At 45.6% G+C, this 22,460-nt stretch overlaps 1 protein-coding gene and 1 long non-coding RNA gene across 4 annotated transcripts; both read right to left on the minus strand.

Annotated features, from left to right (window-relative positions):
- Window positions 1–4,025: 4,025 nt before the first annotated feature.
- On the minus strand, window positions 4,026–14,666 carry LOC139437322 (uncharacterized). Its single transcript, XR_011647085.1, has 2 exons — window positions 11,088–14,666; window positions 4,026–4,277 (listed from the first exon to the last, which is right to left on the minus strand). It is a non-coding gene; the product is annotated as an uncharacterized lncRNA (long non-coding RNA).
- A 1,928-nt stretch (window positions 14,667–16,594) lies between these two features.
- Window positions 16,595–20,709, minus strand: LOC131275361 (saoe class I histocompatibility antigen, A alpha chain-like). 3 transcript variants are annotated; one of them, XR_009182806.2, is made up of 9 exons: window positions 20,580–20,709; window positions 20,177–20,446; window positions 19,741–20,016; window positions 18,904–19,179; window positions 18,680–18,790; window positions 18,259–18,291; window positions 18,054–18,101; window positions 17,733–17,887; window positions 16,595–17,537 (listed from the first exon to the last, which is right to left on the minus strand). XR_009182806.2 is itself a non-coding variant. In XM_058285423.2 (8 exons), the coding sequence occupies exons 1-7, from the start codon at window positions 20,641–20,643 to the stop codon at window positions 18,095–18,097; spliced, it is 1,023 nt and encodes a 340-aa protein (XP_058141406.1). In that variant the 5' UTR covers window positions 20,644–20,709; the 3' UTR covers window positions 16,595–17,887; window positions 18,054–18,094. The 3 variants fall into 3 exon arrangements, 2 of the variants coding, with proteins under 2 accessions (XP_058141406.1, XP_058141405.1); XM_058285423.2 differs by having other exon boundaries at window positions 16,595–17,887; window positions 18,680–18,776; XM_058285422.2 differs by having other exon boundaries at window positions 16,595–17,887.
- Between the last annotated feature and the right edge of the window lie 1,751 nt (window positions 20,710–22,460).

Consider the following 22,460-nt stretch of genomic DNA (forward strand, 5'->3'; position numbering starts at 1 on the left):
TAAAGAAAGAGAAAAAATAAAGATGAAGCAGTGATGCCCTCTGCTCAGCTTGTCCTGGTGAGGAGTCTACCCAAGAGGCAAGACCATTGCAGTTCTGTGGTCGCAGCTGTGTAATGACTTAACAGCACACTGTTCTTCATAGGAGATTGTAAGGTATATGGTTGAAAGTATAATGTTGAGAAAACTTTTTCAAAAATATAATAAGGAAGGTTACCTGTTTAAGATACTTAAAGGGGAGAATTTGACACAGGACAGACTTCTAGGGAAGGTGTGAGTGCTCATTTTGTCATAGTGGGTTATATCATTGGATGGAGACTCATACAATGAGAGTGAAGAAACACCCACATCCTGAGGAGGACAGACGTTTTCAAACAGAAGGAATTGTATCTCTCATGGGAATTGGTGGCTGTGAATGGGTTAAGGCAGTCGAGTATGTCCAACCCTCAACATAATTGCAAGAATCTCTGAATATGGTCCTTCAAGTAATGAAGATTGATTGTCACTGTGGGCCCTGAGGGGAGGGGGAAAGAGATATTGAATAGATGGAATCAGTGTAACTATGGGGCAGTGGAAGTGTTCCACAACATTATGCAAAAATGAATATAGGGCACGGTAAATTACACCAAAAATGTATAAAAGCCTATAGGCTAAAATGTAACCCATGATGTAAACCCAAGTGTAACCTTGTTTGAAAGCTATTGTCTCAATAGCTGTACATCAGTTGCAGCAAATATAATATGAACATGTAAAAAGATCATTGCTGGGGAAGGGACAAAGTGTTTGATGCTGGATATGTAGGAGTACTGTATATTGTATATATGAATTACTGTAATCTAAAACTTTTGTGAAGACAAACTTAATATTAGAAAAAAAAGAAAGGATGTAGACACTGAGGAAGAAATGGAAGAAATTGCCTTGCCACTGTATATACAGGGCAACACTTATAGCAGTGATAAAAGGCAAAACTTCAAAAACAAAGCTTTTTCATTTTTAATTTTTTGATACCCCAATTTATTTTTACTTTAATTTTTCTAAATTAGTATGTATTCTATATCTAACCTTTAAACCCATCACTATATTCTATTTTACTATTAATGGAACCTGGCAATATATTAGGCTTCATTTTTTAAGAAGTTTTGCAGCACAGAGTTGCAACTATGGCAGAGGAGGAATACTGGTGTGGGATGTTATTGATAGGAGGCACATGATTGGAAGGGAGTTCTCCAGGGCATGTATACAGGGAACATAAAAATGTTTGGATATTTTCATAGCGGTTACAATTAAAAATGACAACTGAGGGAGTGCTGAGTTTCTAGCCAGGGAAGCTCTATCACATTCCCCAATGGAACAGCAACAATCCCCCAAGTGCAATGGCTAAGATCAATAAAGAAAGATGGTCCAACATTGAGCCCTTGATACTAATGACTAAGCTTGTGAGCCTGTGCACCTGAAATAAGAACTAGGCCTAGAGCAGCAGGGTGCCTAAGAGTTACCTTCTGAGAGCCTCCATGTTGCTCAAATACGGCCAGTCTCCAAGCCAAACTCAGCATCTAACTGCAGTACCTTCCACCCAGCATGGGACATGACTCCTGGGGATAAGCCTCCTGGTGTTGAGGGATTACTACCAAGCACTAACTGATGATGTAACTAGAAAACAACCATGAATAAAAGGGTCAACTCAGATCAGCTGAATATCTCAGCCCACATGTAATATCAGGTGTTAAAAATGCTTTTTGACCTTGAATAAAAGGGGGAAATAGAAAGGACAAATGAGTTTATATGGCTATGAGTCTCCAAAAAAGAGTCAGGAGGTAATCAGAGGGGTCGCTCTTATGCACACCTCAGCAGAGTCCCAGAGGCAGCAAAAGTAGATACAAGCCCAGGTATTGGTTCTTCTGAGGGCAACAGAGACCCACAGGTTCTATGGTGATGGCAGATGGAGTTCAGTGCCATGTCAGTTGACCCTACTTTGGAGTTTGTGTTCCTGAGTGTGAAAGAATTGAACTCAGATGTGATCTTTGTTCACAAGCCTCTCCTGTTACTTCTACCAGACCTGTGGTTGGTTCTGGGGTTTGCCGTATGTGCAAGGGACCTGAATCTCTGGACTCTCCATGTGATATCCAGGCCCTGAGCCTCAACAGACCTGCAACTCCTACCCTCTGGTTTATTGGACTTACCGTACTCAGCTAACATGGAGGTGAGGAAGGTCAACCACCACACAAGGGAGCCAAGAGTGCCTATAACTGCAAGCAGGAGAATTGCATCCATCATCCATGTGGAATCTAAGCCCCCTCTTGAAATAGATGTGGAGTGGACACAACCATTCCAGGGTCCACAGGATGGAGGAATAGAGTATGGATTAGAGGGGACTTACTGATATTATATTCATGAACTATTGTGATTAGTAATCAAAGAAAATGTGGCATTGGTGTGGAGAAAATGGCCATGGTGGCTGCTAGGGGTAGGGAGTGGGAGGAAGAGATGTGATGTGGGGGCATTTTTGGGAATTGGAGTTGTCCTGGGTGGTGCTGCAGGGACAGTTACTGGACATTGTATGTCCACCCATGGCCCACTGGGTGCACTGTGGGAGAGTGTGGGCTATGGTGTGGACCATTGACCATGAGGTGCAGTGGTGCTCAGAGATGTATCTACCAAGTGCAATGAATGTCTCATGATGATGGAGGAGGTTGTCGTTATGGGGGGAGGAGTGGGGTGAGGGGTGTGGGGGCTTTATGGGGACCTCATATTTTTTTAATGTAACATTTAAAAAAAGACAAAAAAATAAATTCATTTATTTATTCTAATATCTTTGTGGAGATTTTTAAAAGGTTTTCTAACATATACAATCATGCTGAACCAAATAATGGCATTTTTACCTCTTTCTATTCTATGTATAGGTCTTGCATTTCATTTCTTGCCCTCTTGCATTGCTTGGGACATCCAGAATAAGGTTAAATAAAAATGATGTGAGTGGACTTCTTTAATTGGTTGATCTTAGGAAGAAAGCACTTAGCCTTTCATCATTGAGTTTGATGATAGAGTATCACTGATGTCTGAAACCATATAGAGGAACCTGCTTGTTATTCCTAGTTTGGTGAGAGATTTTGTCTTGAAAAATTTTGTATTTGGGGAAATGCTTTTTCTGCATCTGCAGTAATGGTGATGTGGTATTTTTGCTTTATTCTGTTTAATTTGGAGAACAGGGATTGTTGCAGGTATTAAACTACCTTTGTAGTACCAGTTAGTCCAATGTGGCATGATCTATAATACTCTTTATGTATTTTTGCATTTGGTTTACTCCCTTACATTTTGTTTTGATTTTTAAGACCAGGATCATGATGGACAGTGTTCTCTGCTTCTCATTCCTTGTGATGTCTTTGTCTGGTTTTGAATGAGGGTTAACACTGGACTCGTACATGAATTGGTTATTGCTCTTCCTTTAATGTGTGAGAATGTTTGGGTAGAAATGATACTATTTCTTCATTATGTGTTTGATACAAATCAGCAATGAGAACTTCTGGGCTTGGAGTTTTATCTATGGGAAGATTTTCAATTACTAATTCCATTTCTACAATTGATAAAGGCATGAACAAAATTTTGCTTCTTCTTTTGTAATTTGTGTTTTTCAAGGAAACTGTTCATCTAGGTTGAGAAATCTAATGTCATGTTCCCTTATCCTTTTACTTTCTAAAGAGTCTTTGTAAATAGCTTTTCTTTCATTCCTGATATTGGTAATTTGTTTCTTTTTTAACTTGATCAGTCTAGCCACAGGTGTATAAATGTATGTTTCATTCTTTTTCTCTATGTTCTATCTTATTTACTTTTGGTCTTATCTTTATTATTTCTCTCCTGCTGTTTGCTTTGGACAACTGTATAACACCTCTTTTGTTATCATCATCTCAGCCACCATAAATTCTTGTCGTCTATCTGTTCTCCAGTGCCTAAAAAATGTGTTTCTTATATTTATCTGAATTTGAAGTTATGTAGAGCAGGTTGCTCTTTCTATATCATGATCCAAAGCACAATTCCAAACTGAGTTTCTAATTTAATGTGTTATATTTTTAACTTCTCAGAAGTATATTTGGTTCTTTCACAAAACAGTTAGGTCGGGGAGGGGAGGCAAGATGGCGGCTGAGTGAACTTCCTGGTTACTAGCTCCTGGAGGGAATCGGCTGGGAGGCATCGGAGACTCTTTGGGACCGGGCTGTTTTGGGATTTTTCCTGGTCCCAAGGTGTTTGGACATCGATTTGGAGGGAAGGTAACAGAGAGGATCCGTCTGTGAAATATACACGGAGATCCCAGCTATGTGTGGAGGATTCCCTCCTTGGGTAGACAGAGCCGAGGCAGCTAGCACCGCGCCGAGCCCCGGCGGGCAGCGGCCAGGGTAGCCTAGCTGGGCCGCAGTGGGCAGCGGGTGGGGGATCCGAGCCACGCCGCGGCGGGCGGCGGGCGGGAGAGCCGAGCCCAGCCGAGCTCAACTGAGCCCAGCCGAGCTCGGCGGGCGGCGGGCGGGGAAGCCAAGCCCAGCCGAGCCCAGCCGCGCCGCGGCGGGCGGCGAGCGGGAGAGCCGAGCCGCGCTGTGCCGCGGCGGGCGGCGGGCGAGGGAGCCGAGTCCAGTCGAGCTGCAGCGGGTGGCGGGCGGCGGGCTGGAGAGCCGAGCCGCGCTGTGCCGCGGCGGGCGGCGGGCAAGGGAGCCGAGCCAAGCCGAGCCCAGCTGAGCTGCGGAGGGCGGGGGGGCCAAGCCCAGCCGAGCTCGGTCGAGCCCAGCCGTGCCGCAGAGGGCGGCGAGCAGGAGAGCCAAGGCACACTGCGCCACGGTGGGTGGCGGGCGGGGAAGCCGAGCCCAGCCGGGCCCGGCCGAGCCCAGCCGAGCCGCGGCGGGCGAGGGAGCCGAGCCCAGACGAGCTCGGCCGAGCCAAGCCATGCCGCGCCGGGCGGGAGAGCCGAGCCGTGCTGCGCTGCGGTGGGCGGTGGGCGGGAAAGCCGAGCCCAGCCGAGCCCAGCCGAGCCCAGCCAAGCCGCGGAGGGTGGGGGACCCGAGCCCAGCCGAGCCTAGCCAAGCCCAGCCGAGCCGCGGAGGGCGGGGGACCGAAGCCCAGCCCAGCCCAGCCGAGCCCAGCCGAGCCTCGCAGCGGGCTTTCTGTTCTTTGTTGTTTTTTTTTTAATTTTTTATTTTATTTTATTTTTTGTTGTTGTTTTTTTTAATCCTCTCTTTCCTGTCCCCAATATTCTTCTTATACTATTTTATCTTAACAATACAATAGGTCCTACAGGAAATACCTCACATTTGCTGGGTTTCCTCACCCTCCACTGCCTCATTTCTCTGTGAATAGATTTAGCCTATCTACACTATCCCCTTTCCCCTACAACTTGATATCCTCCACCATCTGCTCTCTCTCCTATATTCCATCTCCCTTTCTTTGATCCACAAAGTGTCTAACACTTAATTTCTAATACCTTTGTTTAGTTTTCCATCTGGTATTCGTCCCTGAAACTATTACCTTTCTTTTCTCTTTCCCTCTCTCATGAAAACAATAGCCTCTTAGTACGTACCACATTCCTCCCATATTCAGTCGTCTACCTCATTATAGGTACTTTCCTACTACTATAACTCTACACAATCTACATGATCTAACCTCCATCCTCCCAGAACTCATATTGTTGCTTTGTTAACATATATCACCAATACTACTTCACACTTTTTCCTCCCTTACACAATTGCCTTTCCCCAGCACTAATACTTTCCTTTAAAGTGAGCTTAACTAGCAATAAGAAATTGGAATAAGAAGAACAAAGTGACAAAGAGAAGATATAACACTTACGCAAAAACAACAGCTAATTAATCTCCAAGACTAGACAAAGAAGCTAAGGAACTGATTAAACCCGTCAAGAAAAAATGTTGACAAGACAGCAACAAAAATCTACAAACCAAACCAGTAATCAGGAAAACATGGCTGAATCCAATCAGGAAGGGGGGCAGGACTTCGCACAAGCAATGAAAGATCTCAGAACATTTATCACTGACAAATTTGATGAAGTAATGAAAGAGGTTAACAGCATGAAGACAACACTTGGAGGGGAAATTGCAGACATGCACAAAAAAATAACAAATATGATGGAAATGAACACCACAATTCAAGAAATCAAAAATACACTTGCAGCAAATATCAGCAGACTAGAAGAGGCAGAGCAGAGAATTAGTGATGTGGAAGACAGTGCATTGGAAATCAAACAGATAGTAGAAGTGGTCAATAAAAAGGTAGAAAAAATCCAGATAGGACTTAGGGACCTGAATGATAACGCAAAACGCTCAAACATACGTATTATAGGCATTCCAGAAGGAGAAGAGAAGGGAAAGGGGTCAGAAGGAGTGTTGCAGGAAATAATGAATGAAAACTTCCCAAATCTACTGAAAGAGACAGATGTACATATTCAAGAAGCACAGCACACTCCACTGGTCATAAACCCCAACAGGCCCACCCCAAGACATATACTTGTCAAATTATCCAATGCTCAAGACAAAGAAAAAATTCTAAAAGCAGCAAGAGAAAAGAAAACCATCACATACAAGGGAAACTCCATAAGATTAAGTGCTGATTTCTCATCTGAAACGATGGAGGCAAGAAGGCAGTGGTATGATATAGTCAAGGTACTAAAGGAAAAAAATTTCCAACCAAGAATACTCTATCCAGCTAAACTAGCATTCAAAAATGATGGAGAGTTCAAAATATTCACAGATAAACAGAAACTGAAAGAGTATATCAACAAGAAACCTCCCCTTCAAGAAATTCTTAAGGGAGTTCTGCAGGAAGAAAGGAAAAAACAGGACAGTCAGAGATGGAGGAGAGTGTAAAAGCAACAAGAAAGACAAAAAGAGAAGGGGAAAATAAAATAATACAAACAAAATATAACAAACACAAATCCAACCAAAATATGGCTACCATAAATAACTCTCTAAACGTAATAACACTGAATGTCAACGGATTAAACTCACCTATCAAAAGATTCAGACTGGGACACTGGATAAGGAAATATGACCCATCTATATGCTGCCTACAAGAGACACATCTTAGACCCAGAGACTCATGGAGGTTGAAAGTGAATGGCTGGAAAACAATCATACAAGCAAACAACAACCAAAAAAAGGCAGGAGTAGCTATATTAATATCAGACAAAATAGACTTTAAATGCGAAACAATTGTGAGAGACAAAGAAGGATACTATATTTTAGTGAAAGGGACAATCCGTCAAGAAGATCGAACAATCATAAATATTTATGCTCCTAACAAGGGCGCCTCTAAATATGTGAGGCAAACGCTGGAAAAACTAAGTGAAAGAATAGATGCATCTACAATTATAGTGGGGGATTTTAATACACCACTATCAACTCTGGACAGAACATCTCAAAAGAGAATCACTAAAGAAACAAAACATTTGAACAGTATATTAGAAGAGTTGGATCTAATAGACATATATAGATCATTACACCCAAACACAGCAGGATATACATTTTTCTCAAGCGCACATGGAACATTCTCCAAGATTGACCATATGCTAGGCCACAAAGAAAGGCTTAATGAGTTCAGAAAGATCAAAATCATACAAAACAATATTTCTGACCACAGTGGAGTGAAACTGGAAATTTGCAAGGGACAGAGACCCAGACTCCACACGACAATTTGGAAATTAAACACCACACTCTTAGAAAAACAGTGGGTCAAAGAGGAAATCTCAAAAGAAATCAATGACTACCTTGAAACAAATGATAATGACAACACAACATACCAAAATTTATGGGATGCAGCAAAAGCGGTACTGAGAGGGAAATTTATAGCCATAAATTCATATATCAAAAAAGAAGAAAGAGCAAAAATTGGAGAACTAACTGCACTTTTGACGGAATTAGAAAAACAACAACAAAGTAACCCAACAGGAAGAAGAAGGAAGGAAATAACAAAGATAAGAGCAGAACTAAATGAAATAGAAAATAAGAAAGCACTTGAAAAAATAAAAAAGACCAAGAGCTGGTTTTTTGAGAAGATCAACAAAATTGACAAACCTTTAGTGAGACTAACAAAGAAAAAAAAGAGAAAAGATGCAAATACACAAAATAAGAAATGAGAAAGGTGATATCACCACTGACCCCACAGAAATAAAAACTATCATAAGAGGATACTTTGAAAAACTATATTCCAACAAAAATGACAATTTAGAGGAAATGGACAAATTCCTAGAAACTCATAAGCAGCCCATACTGACGAAAGAAGAAATTGATGATCTTAACAAACCAATCACAAGCAAAGAGATAGAATCAGTCATTAAAAATCTCCCAACTAAGAAGAGCCCAGGGCCAGACGGCTTCACAGGTGAATTCTACAAAACATTCCGGAAAGAACTAACACAAATCCTGTTGAAACTATTCCAAAAAATCGAAACAGAAAGAACACTGCCTAATTCCTTCTATGATGCCAACATTACCCTAGTACCAAAGCCAAACAAAGACACCACAAGAAAGGAAAATTACAGACCAATTTCTCTAATGAACCTAGACACAAAAATACTTAACAAAATACTTGCTAATCGTATTCAACAACACATTAAACAAATTATACACCATGACCAAGTGGGATTTATTCCAGGTATGCAAGGATGGTTCAACATAAGAAAATCAATCAATGTAATACACCATATAAACAGATTGAGAGAAAAAAACCACATGATTATATCTATAGACGCAGAAAAGTCATTTGACAAAATACAGCACCCCTTCCTGATAAAAAGACTCCAAAAGATCAGAATACAAGGAAACTTTTTGAATATGATAAAGAGTATATATGAAAAACCGAAAGCCAACATTGTTTACAATGGCGAAATCCTGAAATCCTTCCCTCTAAACTCTGGAACAAGACAAGGATGCCCATTGTCTCCGCTCCTATTTAACATTGTCTTGGAAGTACTTGCTCGTGCACTGAGACAAGAACCAGATATAAAAGGCATTCAAATTGGAAGGGAAGAAGTCAAAATTTCATTATTTGCAGATGACATGATCCTATATATAGAAAACCCTGAGAGATCTACAGCAAAGCTCCTAGAACTCATAAATGAGTTTAGCAAAGTCGCAGGTTATAAGATCAATGTGCAAAAATCAGTAGCATTTCTGTACACCAATAATGAGCAAGATCAGGAGGAAATCAAGAAACAAATACCATTCACAATAGTAAATAAAAAAATCAAATACTTAGGAATAAATTTAACTAAAGAGGTAAAAAACTTATACATCGAGAACTATACAAGATTGTTCAAGGAAATCAAAGAAGACCTAAATAAATGGAAGAATATTCCCTGTTCATGGATAGGAAGACTGAATATTATTAAGATGTCTATCCTACCAAAACTGATCTACACATTCAATGCAATCCCAATAAAAATCAACACAGCCTTCTTTAAGGAACTAGAAAAACTAACTATGAAATTTATTTGGAATAGAAAGAGGCCCCGAATAGCCAAAGACATATTGAAAAAGAAAAACGAAATAGGAGGAATCACACTTCCTGACTTCAAAACATACTACAAAGCTACAGTAGTGAAAACAGCATGGTACTGGCATAAGGAGAGACACACAGGCCAATGGAATAGAATTGAAAGTTCAGATATAGAACCTCATGTATATAGCCATATAATATTCGATAAAGCCACCAAACCCTCTCAACTGGGAGAGAATGGCCTATTCAACAAATGGTGCCTGGAGAACTGGATAGCCATATGTAGAAAAATGAAAGAGGATTACGATCTCACACCTTATACAAAGATCAACTCAAGATGGATCAAAGACCTAAATATAAGAGCCAAGACCATAAAGACCTTAGAAAGCAGTGTAGGGAAACATCTACAGGACCTTGTAATAGGAAATGGCTTCATGAATATCACACCAAAAGCACGAGCAGCAAAAGAACAAAGAGATAAATGGGACTACCTCCAAATTAAAGCCTTCTGCACCTCAAAGGAGTTTGTCAAGAAAGTAAAAAGGGAACCCACACAATGGGAGAAAATATTTGGCAACCATATATCTGATAAGAGACTTATAACTTGCATATATAAAGAACTCATATATCTTGAAAACAAAAAGATAAACAACCCATTTAAAAAATGGGAAAAAGATTTAAACAGACACTTCTCCAAAGAAGAAATAAAAATGGCTAAAAAGCACATGAAAAAATGCTCCAAATCTCTAGCTATCAGGAAAATGCAAATCAAAACTACAATGAGATACCATCTTACTCCCATAAGATTGGCAGCCATGAAAAAAACAGTAGAATACAAATGCTGGAGAGGATGTGAAGAAAGGGGAACACTCATCCATTGCTGGTGGGAATGCAGAAGGATCCAACCATTCTGGAGGACAGTTTGGCGGTTTCTCAAAAAATTATCCATAGATTTGCCATATGACCCAGCAATACCACTCCTGGGTATATACCCATCAGATCTGAAAACAAGGACACAAACCGATATATGTACACCAATGTTCATAGCAGCATTGTTCACTATCACCAAAAGTTGGAATCAATCCAAATGTCCATCAACAGATGAGTGGATCAATAAAATGTGGTATATACACACAATGGAATACTACTCAGCTGTAAGAACCAATACACTACAATCGCACGTGATAACATGGATGAACCTTGAGAATCTTATGTTGAGTGAAGCAACCCAGGCATTGAAGGACAAATACTATATGACCTCAATGATATGAAATAAGTTAACTGCCTCAGAGAGCTAGAGTCTGGAAAAGTGGCTTACAGGAAATCGGGGGGTGGAGGAAGGATGTGAGTTAATGTCTGCAGGGGTGGAATCTCTGATGAGCTGGCGGTAAGTATGAGCACAAAGAAGGGACAAAATGGGGGCAAGGGGTTGCCTTCGGGTGGGGTTTTCTGGGTTTGAGGGGGGCTGGGGATGGGAAGAGGGGTAATATTGTCCAAGAAATAGGTGGGAGGGAGGGGCAACATACGAATATGGGAGAGTGTCAGAAGTTCGTTGAGAACTAAATGTTGAGTAAAACATATCAAAGTATTAGTAGGAGGGTTACCTGGTTAGGACGCTCAGGGGGTATGGTCTGATGCGTGACGGACTCCGGAGGGAATAGCTGAAGGCTCAATTTGCCACGGTGGGTTCTACCATTGGGCGGGGTGGACCCATATCCTGGGGAAGACTAATGCCGTCGAATAGAGAGAACTGTATCTCTCGTGAGAAAGGACGGCTCCCAGGGCATTAGATTGGCAGGCGTTGTGGGCCCTAAGGGGAGGGGAAAATGGATGTGGAATGGATGGAACAAAGGTAAATAAGGGGGCAAAAGAGGAGTTATGTGAGAGTACACGAGGATGAATATAAAACAGCTAATATTACACCAAAAACATATAGGGGACGACAGACTAATAATGAAAACCATAAGACAAAACATAGGATAACTAAAAAATTTAGAAAACTGTACAGCCTAAAGTATGGACCACATAGTAAGCACAAATGTCACCTTGTTTGAAAACTATAGTTTCGGAATCTGTACATCAGTTTCAGGAAATATGATATGAATAAGTTAAAAGATTATTGCTGTGCAAGGGAAAAGGTTTTATGGTGGATCTGGGGAAATACTGTATATTGTATATATGAATTTCGCTGATCTAAGACTCTTCTGAACCTGACATTATGTTGGGATTCACTTTATGGGAAGTTTTGGATCACAGAGTGGTTCAACAATGGCAGTGGAGGAATACTGATATGGGATGTTATTGACAGGATATATATGGTTGACAGGGAGTTATACAGGGCATATGCCCAGGGTATATGGTAATGTCTATATATACTCATAGTGGAAACAAAAACAACAGCTGGGGGGGTACTGGGCTCCTGGCCGTGGGGTCACTGCTGTGGGCCCTGGGAGAGCAGCGGCAATCCTCCAGGTGCAACGGCAAGAACCAGGAAGGAAGGAGGGCCCAACAGTGGGCTCGTGATACTAATGGTTACACTTTTGAGCCTATACACCTGCAATAAGAACAAGGCCTAGAGTAGCATTGTGCCTGGGGGTTTCCTCCTGACAGCCTTCATGTTACTCAAATGTGGCCACTCTCACAGCCAAACTCAGCGTGTAGATGCGATGCATTCCCCCCAGCGTGGCACATGACACCCGGGGATGAGCCTCCCTGGCACCGAGGGATCACTACCACATACCAGCTGAAGAAGCAACTAGAAAATGACCTTGAATTAAAGATTCAATGCGGAACAGCAGAATATACCTGTCTACATATAATAACATGACTTCGGGAAGTGGTTTGACCTAATGTAAGGGGGAAATGGAAAGGAGAAATGAGATTATAAGGCTGTGAGTCTCTAAAAAAGAGTCTGGAGGTTGTCAGAAGGAATACCCCTATGTACAACTGAACAGAGTCTAAGAGACAGATAAGGTAGATACAACCCCAGGTATTGGCTCTTTTGAGGGATAAAGAGACCCACGGGTTCTATGGTCATGGCAGAAGGGGTTCACTGCCATGACAGATAGCCCTTCTTTGGAGCTGGTGTTTCTGCGTGATGGAACTGGACTCAGAGGGGATCTCTTTTCACAAGACTTGCATGCTACTTTATTGGAATTGTAGTTGGTGCTGGGTTTAAGATATATGTAGGGGATTTGAATCTCTGGACTGATAATATGACACCCAGGCCCAGAGCCTCAACAGACTTCAGCTCCTACACTTTGATTTATTAGACTTACTCCACTCAGCTAACATGGAGTTGAAGAAGGTCAACCACCACAACATGGAGCCTAGAGTGTCTACAACTGGAAGCGGGAGGAGTGCATCCAGTACCCATATGGAATCTAAGCCCTCAATTGACATAGATGTGCAATGGACACAACCAATCCAATGTCCACAGAGAAAATGTGGAATGGGTGTGGGAACGGTAGCCATGGTGGCTTCTGGGTGTGGGGAACGGGAGGAAGAGATGAGATGTGGAGGCGTTTTCGGGACGTGGAGTTGTCCTGGATAGTGCTTCACGGACAATTACAGGACATTGTAGATCCCCCCAGGGCCCACTGGATGGAACGTGAGAGAGTCTGGGCTATGATGTGGACCATTGACTATGGGGTGCAGTGATGCTCAGAGATGAACTTACCAGGTGCAATGGATGTGTCATGATGATGGGAGAGAGTGTTGCTGTGGGGGGAGTGGGGGCGGGGGCGGTGGGGTTGAATGGGACCTCATATTTTTCATAATGTAATTTTAAAAAATAATAATAATAAATAATAATCAAATCTGAAAAAAAAAACAGTTAGGTCATTTTTAGTTTCCCATGTTCAGCAGGGATTCAAGCTGAACATTTTCTTCTTACACAAAATAGTTTGGGTTACTTTATACTCCATAACTCATAATTTCAATATGAAGTTTTCTGAGCCTCTCTTTTTAATCTATTCTTGATCATATTGATGTTTCTCTTTCATTTATATATTTCTTGCTATGAGCTGCACTTCTTCCTTGTGAAATCATGTAAAATATTTGACACAGAGGTTAAACATGGAATTCTCTGGAGGTTTGTTTCCTTCCTCCAGTTTTCAGACCACCACCAATCCAGGATATTACACACTAAATCCATGGCTTGAAGTTATTTTGTTCCACAGGGGAGGCACATTTGGACAACAAACCACAGGAGGGCTGGCTGGTGGTGACAATCCTTAGAAACAGTTGCTTTCTCCTTCCCATCACTCAGCCCCCACCCTTGGCTAAAAGGCACATTTCCTCAGAACACTCTTCTTTGGGGGATGAGACAGATTTTTTTGTTCCTTCCTTACTCTGAGGTTATGAAACTTTGGCTTCCTAGATTTCCAGGGTAATGGACTGACTCCTACTTCACTCCCCACAGGAACAAGGTTTGGTATCAACTCCTGTCTACTTCAGCATGGAGCCCAGGAAATTAAAGATAACATTTTCAGATTTGACACATGAACACAGGATGAATGCAATTTCTCTCTAGATGCCTTTCCACATGGCTATTTCGGCCTGAATGATGGTTCTTTTTCTTTAATACTAATTGGATGCTCTTATATTTTACCTATTATTTTTAGTTCTCTTCAATGGAAGATAAAGCCTTAAAAGTGCACCCACCATATTACTGAAAGTGGAATCTCCTTAGCTACTCATTAATTCCTGCCTGGTACGGAACACCAGGGTAGGTGCTGGGCTACGGTCCATCTCCACCAATGCTCCACAGTGTGGTCAGGGGCTAACACTGCTCTGGTGACCATTTACTAGCCACAGTGAGATCAAGACAGAAACTGAGAGTGAGAGCAACAAGGAAGCCTCTACCTTATTGTGACCCAGACTGGAGACACACAAGCAAAGGAGGAACATTTATATCGTGCCCTTGGGTCTGCTAAAAAGTTAGTTGACCAGCTGCCAATGACCAATTTGCAGTGTCTAAACCAGGGCATGTATTATACTCTTATGGGGATTGCATAAAAACTATAATGTTATGGATCTTCTCCACAGAAATATGTGCATGGACAAGGAAATATAAAAGTTATATAAAATGCCAGTGCACACATGGTTGTCTGAATTCTTAGAGATCTGGGGTTTCTTAATCCTAGTAAGAGAAAAAGACAGGGAGAGATGTATTCAGAAATCACTTACCCATCCAGCATTGTCCTCTACTTATTTGTGAGGATAAACTGACAAAGAGAAAAGGTGAAACATAACAGACTATAAGGAAATGAATTGAAATAAGTCACTTATTTGTCAACTACTTATCCAGCCAAACACGAGTGCCATCAGGGTACCAGTTAAAGTTCCAGGCTGACCCTGGCTCCAGGAATTGACATCTGTCCTCACTTTTCATCCTCCATGCCCATCCTGCAGCACCTGGACCTCTTCCCACACTAGGGAATTCTACACTTAAGGAGCCTTGGTAGAGGCAGAGCCACAGCCTGCCATGAAGAGGGAAGCTCACCTTCCCAACATGCTTGAGCTGGACATGGAGGAGCCTTGGCCTCCCCATCAGATGACCACAGCAGATTCTGGCTAAGGACAGGCTGACCCAGTGATGCTGGACTGTGCAGAGTCCAGTGGGCAGGGTCTCATGACTGGCACAGGGACATCCAGGCAGGAGCAGTGGGTCTTACATGTGGGCCCCTTGTCCAGCATCAGGCCAGTGGGTGGCCAAGTCCCTTGCCCAGCGGCAGCAGCCTTGGTTCCCACAGGGGACCCCACTTAACACAATCGTGGATTACATCCCTGGTTGTGGGAGATAATCCTGGTTCTGTGGCTTTCTCCAAATAAAATGAGACCCAGGATCATGTGTATAAATACCTTATGTTGAAATTAGAACCATTTAACTGTATTTAATTGCAAATAATTGAGTGGGAAATCTGTCTAAGAAATAAGTCACATAGCAAGAATTGAGAGTTTTAATTTATGGAGAACTTTGAACCACTTTATAAATGCCCACCTGGCTATACCCCACCGTAGAGAAAGTGCATGCATTTCCCAATGTCACCCTCAAAACTGATGATAGATTTTCTCCTATTGTTCTCCAGAAAGGTATTTTTACATGGTTTAAGTACCATGTAGGGCACTATGCTCATCACTGGCAATACCATCCAGCTGAGCCAGGACAACCTGAGGGGCTTGTGATGAAGCACTCGGGCTTCTCCCCAGACCCCTGTCTCAGGACATGGGGTGAGAGCCCAGAAGGCACATTCCACCACCCCAGGGAGCTGGTGTACAGACACAGGGCCTCTCTGGCCTGGGTTCTTGCTCTAAAGATATACCTGAAATCCAGCAGTTCAGCACCCCCTTGTTACGAACACAGAAACTTGTGCTCCACCCAGACCTTCTGGACCCTTGTGGGATGTCCAGGAGGTTCCTGTGCATAGAGAAGTTGGGGTTCCCTGGACCACGTGCCTTCCAGACATGGGGCCAGAACTGTGCGGTCACTCGAGTGTGGTCCATGGATGGCTGAGCTCTGGGAGGTCCAGGGTCAATCCTTGCTCCTCTCCTCTCTGTAACTATCATACCCTTGGTGACCTTGTCCTCACTTTGGTTTCAAAATATCACTTATATGGCTCCACCCCCAAATCTGTGTCTCCAGCCCAGACACTTCTCTTCATCTCCAGATTCATATTTCCAGTGGGAACTGACAGCCTCACTTCCATTTCTGATGGACATCTCAGATTCATGTTTTCCTAAAGAGAATGCCTTAATGATCCTTCAGCTCTCCTCCTTCCAGAGCCTTCCACCCTCCACTGACTATTTCACACTTCTATTTGCAAAATCTTCCTTGCTTTGTATAGATTAACTTTTTTGTGTCCTCTGATTGCTTATTCTCTCACAGCCCAAATTTATTCCACTGGGAATCCCTATAATATTTGTAAATATACACTTCTATTTCCCAGTATTTTTCCTGCTCCTCTCCAGGCAGATCAACTAATGTCACTAGTTTGAACACTCTGATGATTTCATCCTGTTTTCCCTACTTCCTCTCTCCCCCTTCACCTCTCAATCCTATTCTCAGCACGGCAGTCCAAGTACCATTTAAGAGAAATTACAACATGGGTCTCCTTTTCAAAAATGTCTTTTTGGTACCATGTCACACAGAAAAATTACATCTTCCTGTATCCACAAGCTCCAAGATCTGGCCGACCACTGCCCATCTCCATGACGCTACTGCAGCCACTCCACCTCCTGCTCTTCTTAGAACCCCAGGCTGCCCCTGCCCACCATGACATGCTACTTGATTCCCTCCCTGGGATAACCTTCTAGGACATTCTCATGGACATGCCCTTCATGACCTTCTAGCTGTCCTCAAAGGTCATGGCTCAGTGAGGCCTGCACTGACCACCCGAGTTCACACAGCACCTTCCCTGCACCAAGGCCAGAGATTTAATCTTTTTAGTTCATGAATGTTTCCCAGAAGCTACAGTCCTCCACAAATACCAGGTGCAGGAGTGGTCAGTGGGGACCCCCCCACACCTCCAGTGCCTTTCCTAACACAGCTGTGGTCTCCTGGCAGTGATGGCACAACCTCCATTCACTCGACACTGAGGCCACTAGGACTGTCCTCAGAAGTGCTGCTCTCCCTCCTCTCCCCTCCACCCCCCTGTGATGACAGCACAATTTCAACTCCCTCCAAGACAAGAGCAATCCAGGCTAAGCCCCCATTGCCCACCTGTGGGTCTACACTAGGCTCTGCTCTACAAATCCATGGGCTTGGGCTGCAGCCGGCATTGGGGTCAGGGGAGCTGGGTAAGGGCAGAGAGGGAGGGCAGGCGGCAGAGAAGGACCAAACCACCAGGAGTTAAAGTCAAAACTAATGATCCTCCTCAGTGTGAAGCCCATGTGGATGGAGCCCTGACTGGGCACAGACCTGTCCACCCTCGGCTCCTCACAGTAGCATTCAGCACAGCAGACACATGGCTCTTGAAAGGTTCTTGGATCATTTTACTTCCTCTTTCTTGTTTAAGAATCTTCCTCTCCCGCAACTGATTCCTCAATCCCACCTAATAGGAAGGATTTATAAAAGCAAAATCATACCAGGTTCTCATTTCCAAGGGAAACAGGAAAGGGCAGCTCAGGGCACCATGAAGTAAGACAGGGCTGTGGACGCTCCACACCCAGCTCTCCTGAGCAGGATGGTCGGTCAGGGCAGGGAACACAGGTCAGTGTGGAGGGACGTGGGAGCAGGGGCAAGCTACCTCCCCATCCTCCAGTATACAATGGGAATGCAGACACACAGATGCCAGCTGAGGAAGGAAAGTCTTCACATCCAAAGGAAGGGGGTCTTGAGGTCACACGAGGGGCGTGAACAGCTCTGGAATCTCTCCGTCCCCCACGAGGCAGCTTTGTCACACTATAGAAGAAAACAATCAAGAGCACGTTCAGGTCGTCTCTGTAAATGCTGACATCATGACCAGCCCTCAATAGTCCTCATGTCCACGTCCAAGGAATCTCCAGGACCCAGGTGTGTCCTCTCAGTCCAGGCCCTATCCCCTTTCAGGCCCTCTCCAGGGTCTCACCTCTAGAAGCCTTGAGAGACACATCAGAGCCCTGGGCACTGTCACCGGCTGGAGAGGAACAAACACAGGGTCTGGTCAGAGCCACAGGGAGATGTGAGTCAAGGAGTGATGGGGGTGAGCTACCCCATGGGCTCCGTCTACACTCCCCAAAGCCTCAGGTCAGCCTTGACCCTCCATACCACCTGCCCCTCTGTACCCCACTTACAAGCAGCCTGAGTGTAGCTCCCTCCTTTTCCACCTGTGGGAAAACAACTAGTGAGTCCAGGACATGAGGTCCTGAGAACTCGGCTTGGATCCAGGAAATATTCCAGAACCGTGCCTGCAGACCTGGCAGTTCAGGAAACACGAGCTGGGAGATGCATGGGGCTGGACCTTCTGCCCTCCTGGGGGTCTGTCCTCAGCAGCCCCTTCCCTCTGACTGCTGGGAACAGGGCCTCCACGTCATCACTGGGGACATTGTCCTACTTCTCTCACAGGTTTATAAAGTAAGTGTAGTAACAAACCCAGACTGGATGGGCACGTGTGTGAGGAGGGGCTTCACAGTACCAGAAAGGGGCAGGGCACCCGTCTACCTGGGCTGGAAACCCACCCTGGGACAAGAAACCTCAGACCCGCCCCTTCCCTACCTGAGCTCTTCCTCCTCTTCCAGATGAGAACTCCAGCCACCACGGACACTCCTAGGATGACCAGGGCAGCCACGATTCCCACGATGAGGATGGGGGGCTGGAAAGGCGGCTCTGAGGAGGGGGGAAGGTCAGGGGCCCTGACCCCAGGCTCAGCCCTGATCCTCTGGAGGAGCTCAGAAGGGCTCCTGCTTCCCTAGAAGAGGCCCCCACCTCGTCCCACTTACCCCATCTCAGGGTGAGGGGCTCGGGCAGCCCCTTGTGCAGCACGTGGCACGTGTATCTCTCTTCCTCCCCAGAAGGCACCTCCACAGCCGCCCACTTCTGGAAGGTTCCATCCCCCGCAGGCCTGGTCTCCACAAACTCCATGTCCTGGGTCTGGTCCTCCCCATCCCGCTGCCAGGTCAGCGTGATCTCCGCGGGGTAGAAGCCCAGGGCCCAGCACCTCAGGGTGCCCCCACGGTCACAGATGGGGTGGCGGGTCACGTGTGTCTTTGGGGGGTCTGCGGAAAGGTCAGAAACTTCGGGACTTTCCATTTCTCTCCTGGCCATTCTAGTAGTGCTCATGGGACTACCAGGAATGGACAGGACAGTCTTGGTGGGCAGTGGAAGCCCCAGACACCAGCCTGGACTCGGGGTTCTGGGATAAGTCCTATTTTTGGAAGTTCTGGGATCAGGTGAGTCCGTCCAGTGAAGGAGGCCCCAGGTGTGTGATGTGAACAGGGACCTCTAGACCTGACCTCGTGGAGGCTGAGGGGCTCAGAAAAGCTGCAGGAACAAGGCCTGAGAAGGTCCCGGTGGTCCCCAAGGCTGAGCTCCTGCCCAGGTGCTTCAGGGATGGTCTCCTCCATCCCGGGGGAGGCTGGACCCTTCACTGTCCCTGACAGAGGGCGGGGCCTCTGCGAGTCACTCAGGGTTCAGGGTCTGGACACCTGGGCTGACCCCGCCTCCTGGCCCCCAGGCAGGAGAGTGTTCCTGCATCTACTGATTTCCCCTCCCCGTGGACGCAGGTGAGGGCGCAGCCCAGCCCGAGGAGATCGGGGAGGCCCTCTGCTCCCCTGTACCTGCGCGCAGCAGCGTCTCCTTCCCCCTCTCCAGGAATCTCTGCAGCCACTTCACACAGTGCTCCTCCAGGTAGGCTTTCGCTCTCTGTGTAACCCCCTCCTCCTCCCACTTGCGCCGGGTGATCTGCGCCGCCGTGTCCGCCGCGGTCCAGGAGCGCAGGTCCTCGTTGAGGGCGAGGTAGTCGGCGCCGTCGTAGGCGTATTGATTATACCCGCGGAGGAGGCGCCCGTCGGGGCCCATGTCACAGCCATACATCATCTGGAAGGTGTGAGACCCTGGCCCCTCCCTCCTGTTCACGCACCTGCCTCCCCTGCCGCCTCGCTGACTCGTCAGGGCCGCTCTGGTCTAATCAGTAAACGAAACCAAGGGTCCCGCGACTTCGGGGTGCAGTGGGGACCCGAAACTCAGGATGACCGCGGCCCCCGCGTGGCTCACCGGCATTGCTGTGGTTGTAGTAGCCGCGCAGGGTCCGCAGATCCTTCCGGAAATCCTGCGCGTTTTTCTTGGCCCTCCGCGTCTGCTCCCACCAGTACTCGGGCCCCTCCTGCTCCACCCACGGCGCCCGCGGCTCCAAACTCGGACTCTCCGCGTCGCTGTCGAACCGCGCGCCCTGCGTGTCGTCCACGTAGCCCACGGCGAGGTAGTGGGTGTCCCCGAGCTCGGGCCGGGACACGATGGTGCTGAAATACCTGAGCGAGTGGGAGCCTGGGGAGGGGGGGACAGGAAAGGGACGGGGTTAGCGTGGGGGTGAAGCATGGAGGGACGCGGCTTCCGGGGTCCTGCCCCTCCGGAAGTCCCTTTTCCCTCCTCCGGGGCAGCCCCCCGACCCCGCACTCACCCGCCCGGGCCTGGGTCAGGGCCAGGGCCCCCGAGAGCAGCAGGAGGAGGGTCCCCGGCGCCATGGCCGGACCCCCGGATCTGGAGGAACCTGAGTCCGGGCGGGTCGGGGCGGGCTCTATATGGGCCTCGGGGACGGCGATTGGCTTCTCCAGAACCGGCCCGCAATGGGAGGCAGCCTGGGCCCGCGTCACGAGGGTCGGGGCAGAAGGACCTGACTTGGGCGGGGAGACGGAGAATGAAACTCCAGGGACCAGGGATATCCCAGCTCTGCCTCCCCGCCCCCCTCACCAGTCTCGTACAGAGACCCCGAGAGCCAAGACCGGGTCCTGGACTGGCCCCGACCCCTCCCCTGCACGACCCCTTCCCTCTACCGAGCGCTCTGTCACCCCGTCAGCGAGGCCTGGTCCTGACTCTTCACAGTTTCAGATTAGTGAGGACCCCAAGGAGATTTTGGTGACCTCTACTGCTACTGACCATATTAGAAATTAAAATGGAATTCGAAGTACAGATTCCCATAAATTAATACTTATACCAAAACTTATTACACGTTGATAACTAATTCCAAAAGGAAACAATGTAGTAAGAAGAGTGGATCAATGTACATTTGTGCAAATCTTTCTTAGCTGACTCAATAGAGCACTTTCTTCTCATATTAAATCAGTTATTTAGGTTTGAACCAAAAATTCAGGCTCGCATACAAATGGTTGGAAAAGAGAGGAGCATTTTTAATAGCCTTTTCAGATGAGTGGTGACATTAATCTTTGGTAATATTTTAAAAGCACACAATTGTAGTTTCTAAAAGTGTTTTGCAGTCTGAAATTTGAATATTTCATCTGGTGACCTTGAAATCCTCAGGTCTCTCTTTGCACATTGAATGGATCTTGTACTAATGCATGAATATTTAAATATAATACATTGGCCTACTGAGTTATGTAGATCTTCCAGTATGGACACATTTCTTTAAGTATTTCCAAAACGTTATATTTGTTACAATTAACACAGATCCCACCAGAAAATGAATAAGTATTGGAAAGCTGTCAAGCTGAAGGTGATGGATACAAGTTCTCCAATATTCTGATCTTCGTTTGAGAGCTTACGTTTTATCATTGGCTGAAGCCAGAGAGATAAAATATTTCAGATCACATTGCTAATAAAGGATTTCTTCCCAGAATATGTAAAGAACTCATAAAACACAAGAATAAGAAAAAAACACAATTTTTAAAATGGACTAAAGTCTGAACGGACACCTCATGAAAGAAGATACACAGGTGGCAAGTAAGTACTAAAACCATGCTCAGCGTCACTGTCATTAGGGAAGTTCAGATGAAACCACCATGAGATGCCCCTGCACATACCTGTTAGAATGACTAAGTTAAACTAAACTAAAATAAATTGGTGGGTTAGTTTCCTGTTAACAGTGGAACAAATTTTCACAATTAATTTATGTTCTCACAATCCTGGAGACTGGAAATCCAAAATCAATGTCCCTGGTTGGAATCAAGGTGTCAGCCAGGCCTGGCTCCCTCTGGAGGTTCAAGCACAGAGAACCTGTGTCTTGCCTCTTCCAATTCTGGGGGCTGCCAGCTCTCCTTGGCTTCTGGCTGCATGAGTCTAATCTTGAGGCCAACATCCTCAAATCTCTGCTCCGTCTTCTTGCCAACTTTTCTTCTGGGTGTAGTAAAATCTCCCCCTAATTCCCTGTTATAGATCCATGTGATCACTCCTAGGGCCCATGGGATAATCCTGGCTAATCCTCCAGATCTACATCAATTACATATGCAAAGGCCCCTTTGCCATATAAAGTAATGTTCACAGGCACCAGGAATTAGGATGTCGAGGTCATTGGTGGGTTGGGAAGCAATTTTCAGTCCATCACAAG

The sequence above is a fragment of the Dasypus novemcinctus genome, chromosome 22 (assembly GCF_030445035.2).
Source record: "Dasypus novemcinctus isolate mDasNov1 chromosome 22, mDasNov1.1.hap2, whole genome shotgun sequence".
Taxonomy (NCBI): Eukaryota; Metazoa; Chordata; class Mammalia; order Cingulata; family Dasypodidae; genus Dasypus; species Dasypus novemcinctus.